General features: G+C 29.3%; 2 protein-coding genes across 2 annotated transcripts; one reads left to right on the top strand and one right to left on the bottom strand.

Moving 5' to 3' along the window:
- Positions 1 to 159: 159 nt before the first annotated feature.
- LOC125839526 (protein IQ-DOMAIN 19) lies at positions 160 to 2357 on the bottom strand. The gene is made up of 4 exons (XM_049518514.1): positions 1726 to 2357; positions 1292 to 1528; positions 435 to 1127; positions 160 to 319 (listed from the first exon to the last, which is right to left on the bottom strand). Exons 1-4 carry the CDS (start codon positions 2167 to 2169, stop codon positions 299 to 301), a joined length of 1395 nt encoding a protein of 464 aa, XP_049374471.1. The 5' UTR covers positions 2170 to 2357; the 3' UTR covers positions 160 to 298.
- Positions 2358 to 13961: 11604 nt separating this feature from the next.
- Positions 13962 to 16950, top strand: LOC125839541 (uncharacterized). Its single transcript, XM_049518529.1, has 6 exons — positions 13962 to 14212; positions 14375 to 14530; positions 15702 to 15782; positions 15891 to 16016; positions 16371 to 16466; positions 16670 to 16950. The coding sequence occupies exons 1-6, from the start codon at positions 14104 to 14106 to the stop codon at positions 16744 to 16746; spliced, it is 645 nt and encodes a 214-aa protein (XP_049374486.1). The 5' UTR covers positions 13962 to 14103; the 3' UTR covers positions 16747 to 16950.
- Positions 16951 to 20325: the final 3375 nt, after the last annotated feature.

Here is a 20325-nt window from a genome sequence, read left to right as displayed (position 1 = left end):
CTATTTGAATAAATAAAAAAACACCTTCATCAAAGGAATTAAAAATATTAGTAGTCCAATCTTCACCACACAAAAAAAAGAAAGTAAATTGAGTATGAACAACTTCTTTCATTACAGTTAAAATAAAACCATAAAAAACACATAGAAGCAAAATAACTAAAATAAAATTTAAAAAAGGTAGATTATTAAACAAACAAAATGAACTCTACATACAAAGAACTTTCAGTACTAGAAATACAAATTTGTCAAAATTACTTGACATGAAACTGAAGATTGCTCTGCTGATCCATCCTTTGTTTTAGAACCTATGTTCTTGAACCTGAAATTAAAAAAAAAAAAAAAAGACTTTATGTTAAAATCATTTTCGCGATTATATACTCTGAATTTAACTTATATACACTGACTGACTGACGTAGTTGCAGTATTGTACTTACGTCGAAACCAAAAAGTGATCTGCAGTAATTAGTGTGAGTAGTAAAGACACTACAATTTGATCCACATTCACTATCTTTGATTGAGATATTTGATTTATCAAGCTTGATTGACCAAGGATACTGATAATTTTGAGCTGTTGATCCAACATGTGAAGATGATCTCTGCATTTTCACAGCTCTTGGGACGTTTCGTCCTTCTATTGATGGTCTTCGTCTACTTGGTTGTCTCTCAAATGATGTTTGATCAGGACGTTGCTTTGGCGCACTGTGAGATCGTGCTTTAGCCATCGATGACTTAGTATTCGCCATGTAACTTGGATAAAATGGATACTCATTGAAAAGTGATTCAGGTTCTGCATACTCTGAACGAGCATAGGATGAGTATGGGATTCTTGATGGATCAGGTTTTGACATTGCGTTGTTATAGTATTGTGGACTGCTTTGTGTTGTGGGATATGATGTGTAGTCCTCAAAGTGTCCACTGTAGGCTTTTGGACTTTGATCTGTTATAGCTGATGGTACTGGAGAGATTATGTATTGATGATGTTCTTGATTTGTGTGCGCATTGTGTGTTGAAAATCCATGTTCTGTTCTCTCTGTTTGGCCTTGGTTTGAATAGCAATTTCTACTCTTTGTATTGCCTTTTGATTCTCCTAAATCCATTTCCACAATCTTGATGTCCTCTTCATAATCCTAATGGTTCATATAGATTATAGAACAAAAAGGTTTTTCACGAGTCAGATAGACAACCAACTGAGCTACTAAGATTCCTCTGGTTTAGTCATATAACAAAATTATATTGTGTATGAAACATTATAGAAATTTTGATGGAAGGAAAATGAAAATGTGAGACATACTTGATATGAGTGCCTAAATTTGTTGTCCTGAGTAGATTTTCTGTGAACAGATTGTCTTGGATTGTTGGGACTTTCATCTTCAGCCATTCGTATTCGTTGGGCTCGAGCTCGAGCTTGAACAGTCACTAATGCTTGCATACATCTGAGAGTTGCAGCAGCCTGTTTTCTCACTAAATGTCCTCTTACTAAGGCCTGCAACTTCACTAGTCCTTTTAGTGCATTCAAGGCTTTTCTTGCCTGCAGAGAGGTTGTCAATGCAACAGTTATATAAAAATGAAATCTTGGAACATAGATCAGAATGAATTGTGATGATTAATTATAAAACTAGTCGAGTTGATTTTTCAGATGATCACGAAAGTCACTTTTGACGTTCTGAGATAATGACGGTTAGTTGTGTGATCATCTGAGAAATCAACCTGAAATTTTCATATTACCAAATAACCACGGAAAACTGCTTGAATCTTGGCTGCTGCATCCTCTTCAAGTGCATAGGCTCTAGCAGCAGTAGTGAGTTGGATCGCTGCTGCTGCAGCCTTGGCAGCGGCTGCAGCTGCATCAGCAGCTGCAGCCGTTGCAGCTGCCACAGCTAGAACATGCTTCTTATGGTCATTGTCTGACTCAAGAAGTTCTTGTTTAGCTGTGGTGGCAACGATGTCGGTGCCACTCAAATCCCTCTGACCTGGTGAGGTGGCTGATGACCTCCTGAAACTCCACCTCTTCTTATCTTTAGGAGTTGTTGAAGGGACTGAAATTGGTGTTGTTGGTTGATGTTCATTGTTAGTAATAGAGTTTTGAATCTTTTCTCCTTCTAATTTGTCTTTCACTTTATCCTTTTTCCCTATCAACAAGTTCTTTATCCACCTACCTGTTTTCCCCATCCTTTTTGACAATCTTTTAAGCTAGCAAATGCATTATGAAAAGAGCAAATGAAGAAATGTAACTAAGTAGATTTATAGATAGAAAGAAACAAATGATTTGTTTGGATTTTGGAAGATGTTGTATATATTTTTAACTTCTATCTATTGATATGTCTATATCTTACTTCAATGAATGATTAGCAGCTTTGAATACCAGTTTGGCCTTTTTTATTGAATCAAGAATTCAATGTACTACCCCTCTGTCCCAAAATATAGTGTCGCTTTAGCTAAAACAGTACTCCCTCTGTCCCAATTTATATGACTCACTTTCCTTTTTAGTCAGTCCCAAAAAGAATGACACATTTCTATATAAAGTAATAATCTAACTATAAAATATTTATTTTACCCTTAATGAAATGATTTACAGCCACATAAATTTCTATCATTCATTTTGGACCACAAGTTTTAAAAATCTTCCTTTCTTTCTTAAACTCCGTGCCGAGTCAAAGTACCTCATATAAAATGGAACGGAAGGAGTATTTTCTTAATGAGCATGAAATGAATTAAAGCGATGATACGAAGAATATATATGCCTAGGTGTTAACTCCTATTGCATTCTATTCTCTATGCTTTGCTGTATTTACCACTTATATAAAAAGAATAAACTAACATGATCAAGTTATTGTCTTGATTGTCTAAATAAAATTAAATTTTTTTTTTGGAGGAATATAGGGTCATGTGAAGAAAAGAAATAGCAAGGAAACTACCCTATTAAAGCCAAGCTGTAAACTTGTGGGGAGATTATGGAATTGGATTCTTTACTCATTGGTGGATCTTTCTTTTTTTCTATCACCAACTTTTTACCATTTTTTATAAAATTGCACCCATTATTAGGGGTTTAGATCAGGATAATTTGGTAACTTCAATTTATTTATTCACCTTTTCTGATGCCTATAGTTATTTTATGAAAAGCCCATGTGGAAAAAAAGTCAATGAACATGCAAAATCCTTGTAAAGTACGCCTAGTCAAGATTGGAAGTGTTAGGTGCCACTAGGTTGTATTGGTGAAGTTGGCTCTATTTGAGTTTATTTGTGCACAAACAAGGTATGGTTTATATAGAAAAAATTACTTTTTTTCTGGTAACAGTCGAGAAAATAAGTTTCACAAGTGATATTATGCTTCTTTTCATCTTTTAATGCATCCCATTCCACTCCTATTCGATGGCGGAATTGGAATTTTACGCTATCAAATTATAGTGACCTAGAACAAGTAATTGTATATAAAATAAGAACATTTTTTTTCTTCATCATATTTAAGTCGACTCCATGATATTTTTGAAGTTTTGTTTTGGTTTTACATCCGGTGTTTGATGCTCGCTAGTAGCACTATTAAATTTGAATCACACACTGCAGGACCCATTAAAGAATAACGTTTTTCAACATAATTTTCTCTGTACTCAAGGTTCGAACCCAAAACTTCTGATTAAAAGCAAACCAATCTCGTCAATTCTACACCATAACTCATGTCGACAACTCCATGATATTTTAACCATTTGGTTATTGAAAGGCAAGGGGAGGGGAGTGGGATGGGGTGGGAGTGCATAGGGACCTACATAATTAGGGTATGGACCTCTTGGGAGGGGTGCCCCATGTGTCATCCTTTTCCAGATGTTGGGATTGAATACTACCACTATCATTTTCACCCCATGCTTCATGATCCAAGGTAGGTGTCACTTTTATATACACTTCAAAACACCATCCAAATACTCTATTCGTTCCATTCATTTTAATTATCGTGCTTATGAAACAAAACTAATTCAAAATTAAGATATAATTAGGTTCTCTTTGCATTTTACTCTCATTATTAATTAATTATTCTTAAAAGTAATAATACATTGATTACTTAGCATATATATATATAAAGTATTCTATATATCACAAAAATTGAAAATAGTACAAAGAAATTAATAATGTGCCAGGGAAGTTTTAATTGAGTAGTTTAAAATTTATTATGGTAATACGGATATAGCAGTCGGTGGGCAGACATTTACATTAATGTTTGGAAATAGACTTGTTCAACACAGCGACAGATGACATGAATATATTAGGTGTTCAATTATTAATCTCTTGCTCCATCTGTTTATTATTAATACTCCAGTCGTTTGATATTATTTGTCTCATGTTGATTCGATATTGTTTCATATTATTTGGCTCATGTTGATTCGATACTATTTTATAAGAAAAAAATAGTTAGAAGTGTGCTTTACTAAACTAATTTTATTATTGATATTTAGAAACTTTATATTTAGTCACTATTACTTTTATGTATTTACCATATAATATTAAGAATATTATAAGAAAAAAATAACAATACTTTCTTAATTTATTAAAATGAATTGAAATATTCGTTTTTGATATTAGAGTCTGACTAAATTTAGATTTGCATCAGAAAATCTCATATCAAGGGATAAAACGCTCTCTAACAAAGATGAAGAAGTTTCTTCTTCTTTAGTTATTACTCTCCCGTCCACTTTTAATTGTCATGGTTTCCTTTTTTAAAGTCAAACTATAAGAACTTAGACTACCATTTTACGATGCATTTTTTCATCATATTGATATGCAAAAGATTGCAATTTATAGTACTTTTCGTATAGTTTTTGAATGTCTAAATTTTTTATTTAAAATATTGAATTAATTTAATCTAATTTATCTTTGAAAATTAATCAAATTGACTTTCGAAAAATGTAACGTGACAACTAAAAATTGACAGAGGGAGTATGATTATAGATCACTTATTCCTTGTCATATATAATTATAAAAAAAAATGAAATTTATGAGTGGTACTTTTTACATATGTACTTACTAAGGGTGTCCATATATTTATTTCTTAGAGAAAATAAATGAGAATTCAATGTCATAACTAAGGGTGTATATGGTCGGGTTGGTTCGGATTTTTCAAATATTAAATCAAATCATTTGTGTTGGATTTTTAAATTTATAAACCAAACCAAACCAATAATTAAAACTTGGATTTTTTCGGAGTTTTCGGATTTTCGGATTTTTCGTGTAAAGTATTCATACAAACATATAATTTACTTGTACTTCAAATATTTCTTTAGTCCTACCAAACAACTATCTAAGGTGTTTCTTAAGAAAATAACACAAAATATGATATGATTAACCACACTAAAATATCCAACAAAATAATAATAATAATAATAATAATGAAATCGCGTAAAATAAATATTGCAAATTAACAAGTCATAATGAAAATGATCATAATTTAAAAGTATTAAATCATGCTAAAATAAGTTTAATAAGTATTAGTTACATGAATAAATATTAAAGGAAATTAAAATTAGATTATGTATTTTAATTGTCTAAACCAATGTAAAACTAAAGAACAAATATTCAATATTATTGTCATTCTTAGTGTTGAATTGATTTTCTTTTTGAATTAGTATTAATTTGATTTTGATTTAAGCTTTATTATAATTATCAACATGTGTGGACTATAATATTTATTGAACCATTCAGAATTCTAAGTTTCAAACTTGAAATAATATACTAAAAGATAAAAACTATGAAAAAGTATAAGAAATATTTAAAAGTTATATCAAAGTAAATATTTTTATGTATAAAATAAAATTTTAAAATTATATATATAATGTCGGGTTGGTTTGGTCTCGGGTTGGTTATTTTTAGTTAAAACCAAACCAACCCAAATATAATCGGAATTATTTTTTTCAATACCAAACCAAGTTAAACCAAATCACTAGTCGGATTTTTTTTTTGATTTGACTCAATTTGCGATTTGGTTCAATTTTGTACACCCCTAGTCATAACTTTACATTCAAAAACTTGGATATTGACACTCTTAATTAGTGAGCGTTAATTCAGTCATTAATATTTTTTAATTTTTTTCTAGAGTTAAATTTTGAAAATCATGTTTGATAGGAAAATTTCACTATTCAATTTTGTTTTCATTTTTTTTCTCTTCAAATTACTCATAATAATTTTAAAATAACTTCATTTTTTTATTTATGGCCAAACATAATTTCACGTTTTAAATACTCCCAATCCATATGCCCAAATCTAAAACATCAATTATTTTGAACCCAAAAAGTAACTAGGGATGAAGAAAGATAAGTTTAGTTGGATAAAAGAGATATTAGAAGTGGTCATTAATGGATTAGAGGTTGAGTTGGCTTTTTGTTAAAAGTAGTAATTAATTAGTTGGTGCATGAACACTGATTGATAAGGGTCCAACTCCGTGAAGACAAATAGCATATGGTTAACATTTGATGTTCCATTAATGGAATATAATTTAGTTAATGATAAGTGATTAGTTGGCAATCACATGTATTGTTTAGCATGTTCCCCTTAACCTCTAATGTGTTTGATTTGATGAATCACTATAGCTATCTCTTGGCGTTCTTTCTTTAATTTATCTTTTTGTGTTTAACCTTTTGATTTGATTAATCAAGGAATTTTATTTATTCTTGTTGTAATTTTAGAATATCACAAGTCAACAAGTCAACAAGAGTGAGTTGCTCAGATCCGAGTCACAAATAGAGCAATAAGATGAGAGCCTAGAATAAAAGAAAAAAAACACAATTATAAATTATATTTAACTTTGTGTCTAACTCGACTACTAATTATCTCATAAAAAGTCGACTCAAATCTTTCACGATTAGGTCTATAAATTATGGATCCACTTTTTTCTTAAATAAGAAAAATCTCATACGATTAGTATCAGTTGTATGAGATATCGTAATAAAGATTTTCAACTCCATGAAGACACTAGGTGTGAAATTGACAAGTGAAAATTTGAGTTGACTAGAGTCAACCACCTAAATTAAGAAAATTGCAAATTATGGATTTTTTATAGAAAATCATTGTGAAAGCCACTTTCATGTATGTACTCCTTCATCATTTTTTTTTTCTTTTTATCTGGAAAATATTTGCTCCAAATATATTTTTATTTTTTAAATATCAAGGCCAATATGGCAAAAATAAAATATTTATATGAAGTGTGTGTATATGATACGTATCAACTATCAAATCATGTGGGCACCAGTCCATACCCCTTCAGAAACATTCTGTACATTTTGTGTCGTTACATATTTTTTGTGATTATCTACTTATTGATTAAGGGTATCTTGTCTATAGAAGAAAATATTTTTCAAAAAATATTTAATATATGATAGTTCAAGTTATTATCTCCTATCTATCCATCAAACGCCCCGATCCCCACTCCTTAGCCATCCCACCTCCAACCCCATTCTCCGTCGATCTTATCACGTTCGTACAATATTTAACTAAATTATATATCAATGTCCATGAAATACTATTTTTTTCACTTACTTACTGAAACACTAGAAAATAAGTAAGAAATCAACTTGGAACCATTTTTCTTTGTATCGAACACACGTAAACGAGTAATTAATAATAGGGAATATATAGATTGATATTCTTGGATTGTCTGGTTATGAACTAACCACATGTATTTATTAGAGTATAAATATATATAAAAAACTTGCTAGTTGCCATTTTAATTTTTGGGCGTGTACGGTGTATAAATAAATAATTAAGCCTTACGAACTATTTGTCTATATATATTCATAGTCAAAATTATTGTTGAACACAAAACCACATGCATTTGTTCCTTTGATCGTAACTGTTGTTTTTGTCCCTTTTTTTTTGGTCGTTATCTTGAATTGGCTCTATTATAATCCAAAAAATCCCACCCCATTAAATTTATTTTTGTCTCTATTTGTGTATATGACAAAGATGTTTAAATCGAGAGATACCAGATTTATTTCTCATCACGACATTGTGTTCCCTTTACGTACATAGTAATTATTATGAATATAACTTAACTTAGTTGGAGGACCTATGTGAGAAGATGTCAAATTACATTTGGGACCCTAGGAAGATTCCTATATATATAAGAGGGAAATACTCAATTAGGGTTATGCTATGAATTTGTCTCTTATTTCTTAGTTTCTTAGATTAATCTGGAACCTCCCCCCATTCTTCGTTTTTATTTCTACTTCTTCCTTTGGAAGGATTGGTTACTAGTTTGAGAATGATGAACTCTTATAATTGTACATGTAATTCCAATTATCCATTTGAATACAATATGAGTTCATTACAGTAGCGTTCGTATTGTTTCTATTAATTCGTATTGTTTATTGTGTTAATAGATATACATTGTTAACATCGGAAAATTTGAATTTAAAATTTATAGATTTCAAACTATTGATTTATGTGAATACAAAATGATAATCTAGAATCTAGATCCATCCATGCTAACAATTTTACGAGAAAGAATAGGAAGTCAAGTATTGCATTGCATTATGTTTTATGAAAACGAACGGATCATGTGGGATATTCATGCACTAAATGATGTTTGTCCATCTCGGAATTTAGACGAATTTAAATACGGTGTGAATGTGAAATAGAGTGGAAAAAAAAAGAACTTGAGAGCTTGGTATAAAGGAGGAGTCGAGGGACGCCCCCCCTTTTATTTATAGTAGTAAAAATAATGATTCTAATGCATAATATTGTATAGTATTAGGTACCGATTATGATTATTTTGACGGTCAAATATGAAACTTTCCAAAAAAAAAAAAAAGGAAAACTTACATATAAATATGCTATATTAAAAAAATATTTACCATTTATAGCAATAACATTTTTTTTTACTTGATCACTTTTAATATATTTATAATACAATTTTAATACATATTACAAAGAACAATTTTATTATTCACTTATAATACAAGTTTTATTGATGGATAATACATTTATCACACATTTTAATACACTTATAATACAATGTGCCAATTTCTTACCAAACAAACATAATATATTTAAAAAAACAGTTATAATATATATATATATATATATATATATATATATATATATACATAATTCACTTTTAATACATATTGCAAATTTTACATAGCATTGCTATGTATTGCTATAAATGGTAATAAATAAAAAGTATCGCTAAAATCAGTAATTATTTATGGGAAAAGGGACAAACATACTCCCGAACTATCATAAATGGTATGTTAATACCCTCCGTTATTCTTTAAGGTTGTATATACCCTTACCGTTACTCTTTTGGATTGTGTATACCCTTAAAATTAACGGACGGACATGTGGCTTCATCTCAACCATTTACTCGATTTTATTTATTTATTTATGATAGAAGGTACTCATCCAAGTAATTTTTTCAAAAAAAAAAACTGATGGGCACTCACAATAGTGGGTCTGGGCTGTCCACTATGGGCCGTGATAACTGGACCAAATTAATTGTCTTCGTAAGGCCCAACAAACTCAGAAGATTAACAAGAAAATTGTTATGCCTAACAAAGAATTTATTTTGTTTTAGTTATACATAAGCTCCTGTTTTTTTGGGTAGTTGGGTTGGGGGAGGAGTCGATCTATAGGAAAATATGTACAATATTGGCACAATATATAAACGTATCCTTCAACTGGGGTTCCAACTGATATATATGTACTCCAATTTTGAACGTGTACAACTAAACACTTAAACATTATACATATACATTCTAATTGAGAAAATACAAATCAATTCGAGTGTATGTCACGTGAATTGCCACGCGTTATGCCACATATGATGTCAACTAAAGCTCAAGTTATAGAGCATATTTATGTATACAACGAAAAACATGATTTTCTATTTATACAATTTTCGACTGCACCCATCAAGACTTATTTGCAAAATATTTGGAGTCTTAGTCATCTAGATTTCGTAGATAGACGTGCATCTTATTATTAATTTTAAAATTAAATATAACAAGGTACATGTAAAATACACTGATTTAATTATTCCAAAAGAAAATACTTCTAGAATTTTGGAGGAATTAAAATTAGTCATTTAATTAGAAAAATACTCATTTTGTCTAATTAAGTGGCTTAAATAATCTCTTGACCATATCTATAAATAATTAATTAATGTGATCACGAGAATACGTCAAAAATCCGCTAACGACTAACGACTAGAAAATAGACAAGATCTAGATTTCTTGTGCCGATTTATTAATTACTATATAAAATTAAAGTTCAATTTTTTGGTAAATGACAATTTTATCTAATATTAGCCGTTAATTTAAAAATATAATATTAGTCATTAATTTAAAAATATAGTATAAAGATAAAAGAAAAAACGTGAAGCGCTGGTACTATAAAGTTTGGGGATAGGCTTGTGAAACAAACAAGCTTATTCCCATAGCTACTTACAAAATTAAGAGAAGTAATTAATGAATCATTACTCATACTTTTCTGTTTGAGATTTTTTTTACTCGTCCTTAATTACTTGTACACTTTTGAATTGATTCACCTATTAAGAAAACAATAATTGATATAATGAGTTTACCATATTACCCATATTAATTATAAAGTGGATGAATTAAAATCTTAAAATTTTCAAAAAGTTCTACATTTTTCAAAGTAATAAATTGAGGGTATAATAGAGAAATTGTTTTTGTCCTGTTTTTTTTTTACCCTCCCTAGGAACTCCCGCCCTTTTTGCTCCCTTGGTGACTCGAACTCGCAACCTTCGGGTTGAAAGTGAGGGGTGCTAACCATCCAAGTTGTCAAAATGAACAAGTAATTAGGGACAACTAAAAAAAGAAAAATGGACAAGTAATCAAGGACAGAGAGAGTTAATATTAAAAGTCTTTCGAGGGAAACACTTTCAACTATAAAAAAAAGGTCAGAAAATTATCTATCATTTGACCTCAGATTTTGAATTATATTTTAAAAGTTTATATTCAAATATCTGAATGGTTATAAATTTTGAAATATAGATTGAAACACAATTTCAGATTCTAAAAAACATAACTTTAAAACTCAAAGTTTTTCAAATATCAAGTTTTAAATCTATGATCAAAAGTAAACTTTAGAATTTGCACATCTAGTCTATGAGAGTAACAATTATGACATTGAAGAAATAATGTAAATGAAATGAATTGTGATGTATGAAAGTGGAAGTAGGAGGAAGTTAGATAATTAAATTTTGTGCTTGGGTTGGCCAAATGGTTTGCATGAAGAGGTATGTATATTTATTTATGAATCAATAAAAGTCAAATAGTGCCCACCATATGGTAACAATTATGTCAGCTACCTCTACCTAATTTATGAATTGCTGCCTTTCATTAATGACAATTATGGACAGCAAATGGAGAAAAAATTAATCTCCTTGTGTGTGATATAGAGAAAAACATTTTCATGGAGAGGAAATTCTTTTAAAAGATAAATGTATTCTAGTTTTTTTTTTTTTTATGTTTGTCTGGTCAAAATATTTTCTTTAGGTGAAAGTTTTAAAAATTGGATTTTTTATTTTTTTTTAATACAGAAAACAAGTTTCATAAATTACATTTCAAATTGATAATCTCATTTCCAACCCAAGCCATTAACACCACTCTATTACCACCTCCACCCATCATATATATTACTTACTAGTCATAGTATTTATCTAAATTATAAATTAATATTTTTTTAATTGCGTACTTACTACTAAATACTAGAAATAAGTTTTAATAACACGTATTTTTCAAAACATATTTTCCGACATGCCAAACGCACCACAAATTTATACCCTATTTATTACTTATTCCAAATAGGAAAGAAGGGAATCTAACAGCATGGTTATAAAGTCAATATATATTTATTAGGTGAGCTCAACGAATTGGTCGGTATGTGGCATGTGATAGGCAGAGTAGAAGTCAGGATTAAGAGTTTGGGGGTTTTAAATTTCGTTAATAACCATCAATTAATTTTGTTAGAGGTTTAAAAAGTAATATATACATATATTTAATTAATTTTCTAGTACAAATATAGAATCTACGGAAAAGCTACTGGGTTCGTCCGAACTCATGAACCCCCACCCAGCTCTGCCTCTAGTGATAGATATAAATTTTGTTCAATTTTATATCAACAACCACTCTATTCTTCGGACATGTGCTAGCTAGATTCACTCTAATACAATAACTTGCAAATTATTAGCTAAGTTTGGTGCGACGAGCTCAATTAAAAAGACATTGACAAAAGAAATCAATCTCTAACTTCCCGTTTAAAATATCATCTATTACACCAACTACCTAAAAAAAATTAAAAGGTACTAACTAATTCCAATCAAAAAAAGTAATAACAGATATCAGGTACAAAAACTTGAACATGACAAAATAACCCTTGATGTTTAGTAGTAAGGTCCAAATTTGTCAAAAAAAATCCATTTTTTTGTCACTATCAATTTGTTAGTGGTTAGTGGTTTCCAAAATAAAATTATTTTCAAATATATAAATATGTAATTCATTCTAAACAAACTAAAACGAAATAAATTTCATATTTTTATTAAATAATTTTTCAATCTATCAATGTAATTTGACCCTTAAAATTACCAATTAACATTTGTATAGAGAAGAATTACACTTAATTAAGTTTTAAATAGTTTGATAATATAACTCTTTTTACGCTATCAATACACAAAATTTATTTATTTAAATATAAGATGAAATATAAGGTGCATTATAATTAGATCAAAATTTCAAAAAGAAAAGAAAAAAAATATTGGTATTTGCAACTGTAGCACGTTAGTTAAGACAAACCGTGCAAAGTCAAAAGGGCAACTTCACAGTTGCACGTAAGCTGAGACACAACATATTATGAGAATTTGATACTAAGTTAATAGTGTTAAAGAGCTAGGAGTAATTATATTATATTTCTATTTTTTTTAATTATAAAAACCTCTTAAATTTAATGGAATTCAGATACATATCAAAACATCTATATCGCGTTTTGATTTTAGATACATCGCTCAATATCTCGATACATTGCCTCTCGATTTTAAATATATCAGTCAACGTCTCGATATATCATATATATTCTGATACATCACATAATGTGATGTATCCGAGAGTAAGAATATTTGTAATTTTTTCAAATGGTAAATTTTTTTAGAGGATAAGATAGACTAAGTTGTGTATTTATGTAATTTAGCATATATCAAACAACGATCGTTTGAGATTTAAAAATAGTTAAAAAAATATTTCACTAAAATGAAAGGTAATTTTAGAAAAAAATAATTAAGAAAATAATGATTGGTGTAGTGTGTTTACCATTTTATCCATATTAATCGATAGGTCTTAAAAATATTTACTCTTTAGATTTTTCAAAAACATTAACTTAATCATAATAAATAAAGGATATAATAGGAAGAAAAAAATAGTTCTTCCATTTCTAAAATCAAATTAAATTCATTTATTTTGAGCCTTTAAAAATGTATTAACAATACATTTATATTATATTAGAGTAAGTATATTAATTTCTCTTAATTTAATATAAACATTCCGCACTTGTATGTATTTATTGAGATTGGAGTATGTAACGGTTATGCTGGTCTGAAAAATAAATTTATAGTTTTCTACTATATTATTATCCCACAAATTATGCCTTCACCTCTAAAATACTCAACTTATTTCTCACGAAATATAAATTTAATTAGTAAAAACAAAAATTAAGAATTTATTTATTTTAAAAAATAAGAATCAAAATAATACTTACTTTTTAAGACAAATCATTTTTTTTGTTTGATCTTTTTCAATCTTGAGTCTGATATCCATATTAACACTCGAATAATTTAAATCATACAAGACTCAATTCAAAAGAAAATGCTTCAAAAAAATATAATATCCATATTTCGAATCCGAGGCCTCTGATTATTAGTTACCCAAGAAAATCATCAGTCATCTTTCTCCTAGCATTTCCACATATGACCACATTAGTATTTTTCTAAATTCCCACGTCTTCAGAAACTTCCATTTGAAAAAAAAAAAATACCTCCATCTTCACCCATTTAATACCCAAAAATCTCACACAAAAACCCATCAAAAATTCAGCTGATTCTTGATTTCAGCTATGGCTTCAATTCATATCATTGCAATTTTCTCTCTAAATCTTCTTTTTCTTCTACCAATATTGTCCTCTGCAAACAATGCTCTGCCTCCTATCTTCTCCCCCATTTTTGGTAATTCCTAATCTTGACCCCAAACTCAGTATTTTAGTCAAAGTTTTGATTTTTATCAAATGGGGTTTTCTTATTTCCCCTTTTTGTTTGATTTTTTGAATTGGGTTTTGTTAAAGATTCAATTTTGATGGAGATTTTACTGTTTTTTTTTTGTTTTTACAGATAATGTGTGTGAAGAAGTGAATTGTGGTAAAGGGAGTTGTAAAGCTTCTTCAAATGCTACTTTTGGTTTCGCGTGTGAATGTGATGCTGGCTGGAAGCAAACCAGTTCAGAAAATGATAATTTTTGGAAGTTTCTTCCTTGTGTAGTTCCCAATTGTAAGTATTGTTCTTACAATGATCTCGAGTTAATATACAATAATAATTGGATTCGATATATTTCTAGATATGTAGTAGAATTTCTCTATATGTTTATATGATGTAATTACTTGTTGCAAGTGTGAATTAGTTACCTAAAAGTAAGGTATGACCTTAGTATAAACACACTGTCATATATTGGTATACTTTTTAGCTCCCATTTGCCATAAATTTTGAAGTTGAAACTTGAAATTTGAAAATTTGAGTTTCCGAAGTTGTGATTTTTGGAATTTCAAGTTTTTCGAGTAAAGTTTCAAAAATAAAAAAACTGTGAAACTTGAAAATTTTTGAAGATTGGATTTTTAACTGATCAAATTTTATGATCTAACAAATATTTGAAGATAAATTTTTCAAAATCTATGGCCAAACGTTAGAATAGTATAATCAACTTCTTTGTTACGTCTGTTGGATTTTTGTGTTCTTTGTTCTTTTATTGCCCCTTTAAATGAGTAGACAAATATACCTCTGCTTCTTTTGTTCAATTTTATTTTTGAATGTTCTTCTCATCAATTTAAAACATATTTGCACATAGCAAGACTTTGAATTGGCATGTTTGAAAGTGATTTTGGAAATAAGAAGTTCAATATGAAAATTTTACATGGATTGATCATGAATTCTGATTAAAATTTACAGTTATTAATATATTCGTTATGAGCAAAAAATCTAATGGTAGTTCTTGATATGTTGGATGAAGTTCTGTTTTTCATTTCCGTTGTTTTTTTCTCTCATGTTATCCCTGAAGTATTTGATTTCCAAAGGCAGAGTTGCACTTCTGTTATAGTGAAAGTTCGTACGCGTTGTATTAAAAGCGACACTTAGAACAATACATCTATTAAATGGAAATCGTGTTTTTTCAACTTCTTTGACTTCTGATGTATTTTGTTCACACAAAATTGCTTAGTCTAATAAAATTGATTGATTCAGAAAGAATTAATCAACATGCTCCACATTGGAAACAAACTCTAGCAAGTAATTGTTTTTATAATCAAACTATCATTTTCATTTGGACTTGTTCCAGTTATATCTTTTAGCTTGATTGACATGGTTACCCAAATAAACGATCATCGTCTTTTCCGTTCTATTCATTATAGCTTGTAGTCATTTTCTTGATATTGATGTTTTCTCTCTGCAGGTACTGTAAATTTCTCCTGTGCAGAGGAGGCTCCTCCTGCTCCAGCCCCTGATAGACGCTCTAATACATCGTTCTTTGAACGTAATAACAATTTGATATTCCTTAAGTTATGCTACACTTTTCGTTATCAGGAGTAGTTATTGAAGATGTTGTTATTAATTTTGTTTCTTTTTTGTTGTGATCTTTCAGCGTGTCATTGGGCTGATTGTGGAGGAGGCTCGTGCAATAAGACCTCTCCCTTCACATATTCTTGTGCTTGCCAAGAGGGTTACTACAATATACTCAATCAAACTGGTTTCCCTTGCTTCAGAGAATGTAAGAACTATGCTATTCTTCCACCGTTTTAATTCGTTTGTCTGGTTTTAACTTGACACGTAGTTTGAGAAAGTAAGAAGACTTTTGAATCCTGTAGTCTTAAACTTAAGATAAGTAGAATGTACAGAAATGTTCTTTTATTCTTGTGGTCTTAAATATGTCATGTGAAAAGTTGCAATTAAAGCATTGTCTAAAAAGGAAAGAGCTTTGTATTAGACAGAAAGGAAAGTAAGACAAATAAATTGAAACGGAGAGAGTAGAAGTGCAGTCAGATAGTTGTTATGAATGATTACTGATTAGTCTTTGTTTAGGAAAAAAATTGACTCGTGACCACCGTCTTGATAAATGTAATAGGTGCTCTCGGAATGGATTGTGCTCAGCTAGGTTTTGATCTAACGAACAAGACATCTTCTCCACCTTCGAGTTTATCTGATGACAGCAAAAGTATAGGTAAGCATAACTCTCTGAATGTGGCCATTTACTTACCCTTTCTTTCATACTCTCAAATGCTCGTGTTTCCGTTACAAAGCATACTGAAAGTACCTAGCTGTGCTTGTATATGAGTAATCTTTAACTCAATATGCAAGACTGCAAGTTAACTAATCGATCCCAAATTTTGTATTAATTCCGTTTCTTTTTTCTGTGTAAAACAGCTATTTCGATTTTTGGTGGTGGCTATGGCTGGTTGATCATAACAGTTGCATCTATCGCTTCGGTTTTGTTGATATAGTTACTCTTTGCATTGATGAATAAGCAAGTTATTTTGCAGCTAGTTTGGCTTGGGATATTATATTTTGTTAATCTGATACAAATGATTTAGAGAATTTTGCTTTGTGATATAGGCCATAGGCAGATTGTCTTCCACTTTCTTATGGCATTGAGTTATATGTATTCCCTGTATATAACATTCTGGGGTTGATATTTTTGAAATTTTGGGACTACTAAATTTGATGAAAGATTGGACATTCTGTACTTTTTATGTTATTGTAGCCTTTAAAATTATTATGTTTTGTTTGGAGTGAATGATTAAAAACACGCCTAAACAACTAAAACCTTTTTGACGAGGCTCGTACCTAAACTATCATTGTTTCATTTACTTGGTTAAACTATCACTCCATTTGCATTAAAACACGTTGATGCTAAGTTGGCCTACTACATGAGCATGTTGTCGTTGGGAACGATTAGTTGGGTAATTTAGTATTGAAGTGTGTTTTAATACAAAAGGAGTAATAGGTTTAGCAGGTAATTAAGGGAATGTAAGATAGTTGAGGTATGAAATTCTTGAAAATTTAAGAGTTCATATAGATGTGTATTTCACCGTTAAATCTTTAGATGTGTATAATTCATTATTTATTTCACATTTTATCCTTACTCAATAAATATTGAGAGAGATTAATATGATGAAAAAAAAATAACTTCAAATTAAATAAAGATAAATTTACCCACTTCAAATATGCAGTGTCAGAAGTGGCCATTTTTATTCTGAAATTTTATTCCAATCAAACATGGAATTAACTTATTCTAAAGTTAATTATCTCTAAATAAGTAACTTATAAAGAGCACAGATTCACTACTATGATTTAGAACTTTGTGTCAAATTGGGCTGAAACCTATGAAACAAACAGAACTTTAAACATGATTTTATATGGACTTTTTGTCTTGGGCCCAAACTTATGTAACATCTTAAGCTTCCCAATTGTGATTATGATTTATATCAAATGACCACATTTGGTATGGGACAAATGGTATAATATATAGTCACATTTTTAATCGGTAATTTTATATTCTAATGTGGAGATAAACTTTGGATAAATACGTCCCTTACATATTGCAAAAGAACTCTAAGATATAAATAGTCAAACTCCATGATTTTTTCAGATAGATTGAATTGTTGTATTTTAAACTCATAAATAAAATTCCTTAAGTTTGAACTAAAATTACCACATCTTCCAACCGTCAAGTAATTAGTGCTAAGTATAAAATGAAAAAAATATATTGCTGTCTTTATATAAGGAGTAAATGTTCTTTGAAAATTAAATACCATTAAAAAGATGAAGTATAAGAATATAGATAGCTAGGAAAGCGCATAAATTTGTGTTAAATTTCAAAAGAATTACTTATTTTGTGATAATTTTTATTATTTTAAGACGAAGAGAGTAATTTATTTATCTTGAATTTCAATACAATAAATAATTTTAAATAATTATTTTTAAAAAAATTACAACATATAAATTTTTAGACTATTTGGCAAGCAAAAGCTTACCTTAAAAAGAGCAGCAGACCATTATAAATGTTGTACGGCGCTCTTCCTTAACTGGCGGCATACTGCCACATGAAATCTTAGAAAGTTATCTACACCTACTAATTATACACACACCTATGACCTACCTACCTATTTTTTTTAAAAAAATTCTGCTCCGTATTAAAATTTCAACTAAATTTGAATCATAGACTCAAGGACTCGTTAAGTGATGATCCACTCAACAAATTTTTTATTCATATCACAACTCAAATTTGAGACCTCTGATTACGAGTGAAATAGTCTCACCATGAATCGTTTCACCATAACACATGTTTGTACACCTACTTACCTAGATTCATATGTTTGTATAGACTTTCAGCTATAGTTTCAAAAAGTAGTGTCTTTTTCTTTCTTTCCATCTTTCACTCTATGTATTAATGTCATTGAAGTTCATGTATTGCATCATTGCATACTTTTCTTAGCTCTTATGTTTTTCAATTTCTTGATTTTTGTATCTTTCCTCTTTTCTTATCCCTAATTTTAAGGGATGCTCACCAAATTGAGTAATTGAAAATGTAAAGTGAAAAAAATAGATATTGTTGCTTTCGTTTCAATTTATTATGTCTATCTTGGTTGTCCTTATTTTTCATCGTGTGCATTTATAATATTTGTATAACTATAAACAAATTAAATTCATTAACATTAAATTAAGAAGTTAATTAAAGTACTTTCAAATTTCAAGTAATTGTCATTCTATTTAGATTTTAAAATGAACAAATCAGAAAACATATTCAATCATTTATTAGGGGTATTTTGGTTGATGGTAAGAAAAGAGTTATTCATTTATTAAAATTACCATAAAAACTATATATATAGATTAAGTTCGTAACAAAAACAAGGGGAAAAAATATCCACGTAGAACCTAACATAAATTATATAATATTTGATTGGTTTTTTTCTCTTTGTTCATGTAATTATTTCGATCTTAATTAGGTAAGTAATCTCTTAAAAGTATTCAAGACTTAACATATAATCTCAAATTATTAAACTCAAATATCAAATATTGTATTGATTCTATTTAGTGACTCAGGAAAAATATCAAAAAATTATTATAATAGCAATGAAATAGCCACGAAATTGATGCTATGTATTCTGACTTATTTAGTGATGTAGATTATATAGATAATGTGACCCTACTATTAGCTCTCCATCTCTATCAATCATCAATCCACAACTGTTCACGTCTCTGGTCATTGCAGCTCCTGGCCATCTTTAATAACAATAGAAGTATGTGAAAACCTCGATCCGTTAAAAAATGACAAAAGTCCCACGTTAGCGGTTTATGAGATGGGTGAACTCGTTATAAGGTTTGGATAATTCTCTTTCCTTTGAACTACCTTTTAGGATGTGAGTCCGGCTTAAAACCTAATTTAACAACAGCATTGTTAAGGAACACTATTGAATCATATAATTTTATGTGTTTAAATTTGAAATTTGACAACTTTTATCATAAATGTTGGTTTTTGTGTAATTGATAAACAAAGAATATTTTTACATGCGTAAAGGTGTGGGTATGATATGATTTAGACGTTTTTTGAAAAGCCAAAAATCATATTTCTTTATCATAAAAATAAATATAAATTATATTATCGATTATCATATTATTAAAATCACACTTAATTTCATATGATAATTAACATAAAAAAAATTAAAAATTGAAACGTAAAGTTTCAATTCCGCATGATATAGTAATATGGCCACCTAAATAGATATTCCAAAAAATATATAGAAGCAAATTGTGTGGTTCATGTAAATCTACAAGGAGAAGAAAGTTGGTGGAGAATTTATTTCTTTGTTTAATATAATTGCCCTCCACCAGAAGGAACTCCTTTTTTATTTGATATTTGGTATTTATATCGAAATTTGATTAATTTGGATTTGAATTACGTAAGACACCATTCTGAAGAAAGTACTTTTTACCAAGGAATTTTAGCATATTAAAAACTTAAATGCGAGACTTTCAATTATAAAAAAGCAATTATATTCACTATACCACATTCTTTACCG

Source organism: Solanum verrucosum, unplaced genomic scaffold (genome assembly GCF_900185275.1).
Source record: "Solanum verrucosum unplaced genomic scaffold, falcon-dt-bn FXZP01000306.1, whole genome shotgun sequence".
Taxonomy (NCBI): domain Eukaryota; kingdom Viridiplantae; phylum Streptophyta; class Magnoliopsida; order Solanales; family Solanaceae; genus Solanum; species Solanum verrucosum.
The sequence above is the reverse complement of the archived record's forward strand: the minus strand, read 5'-3'. Positions and strand labels throughout refer to the sequence as shown.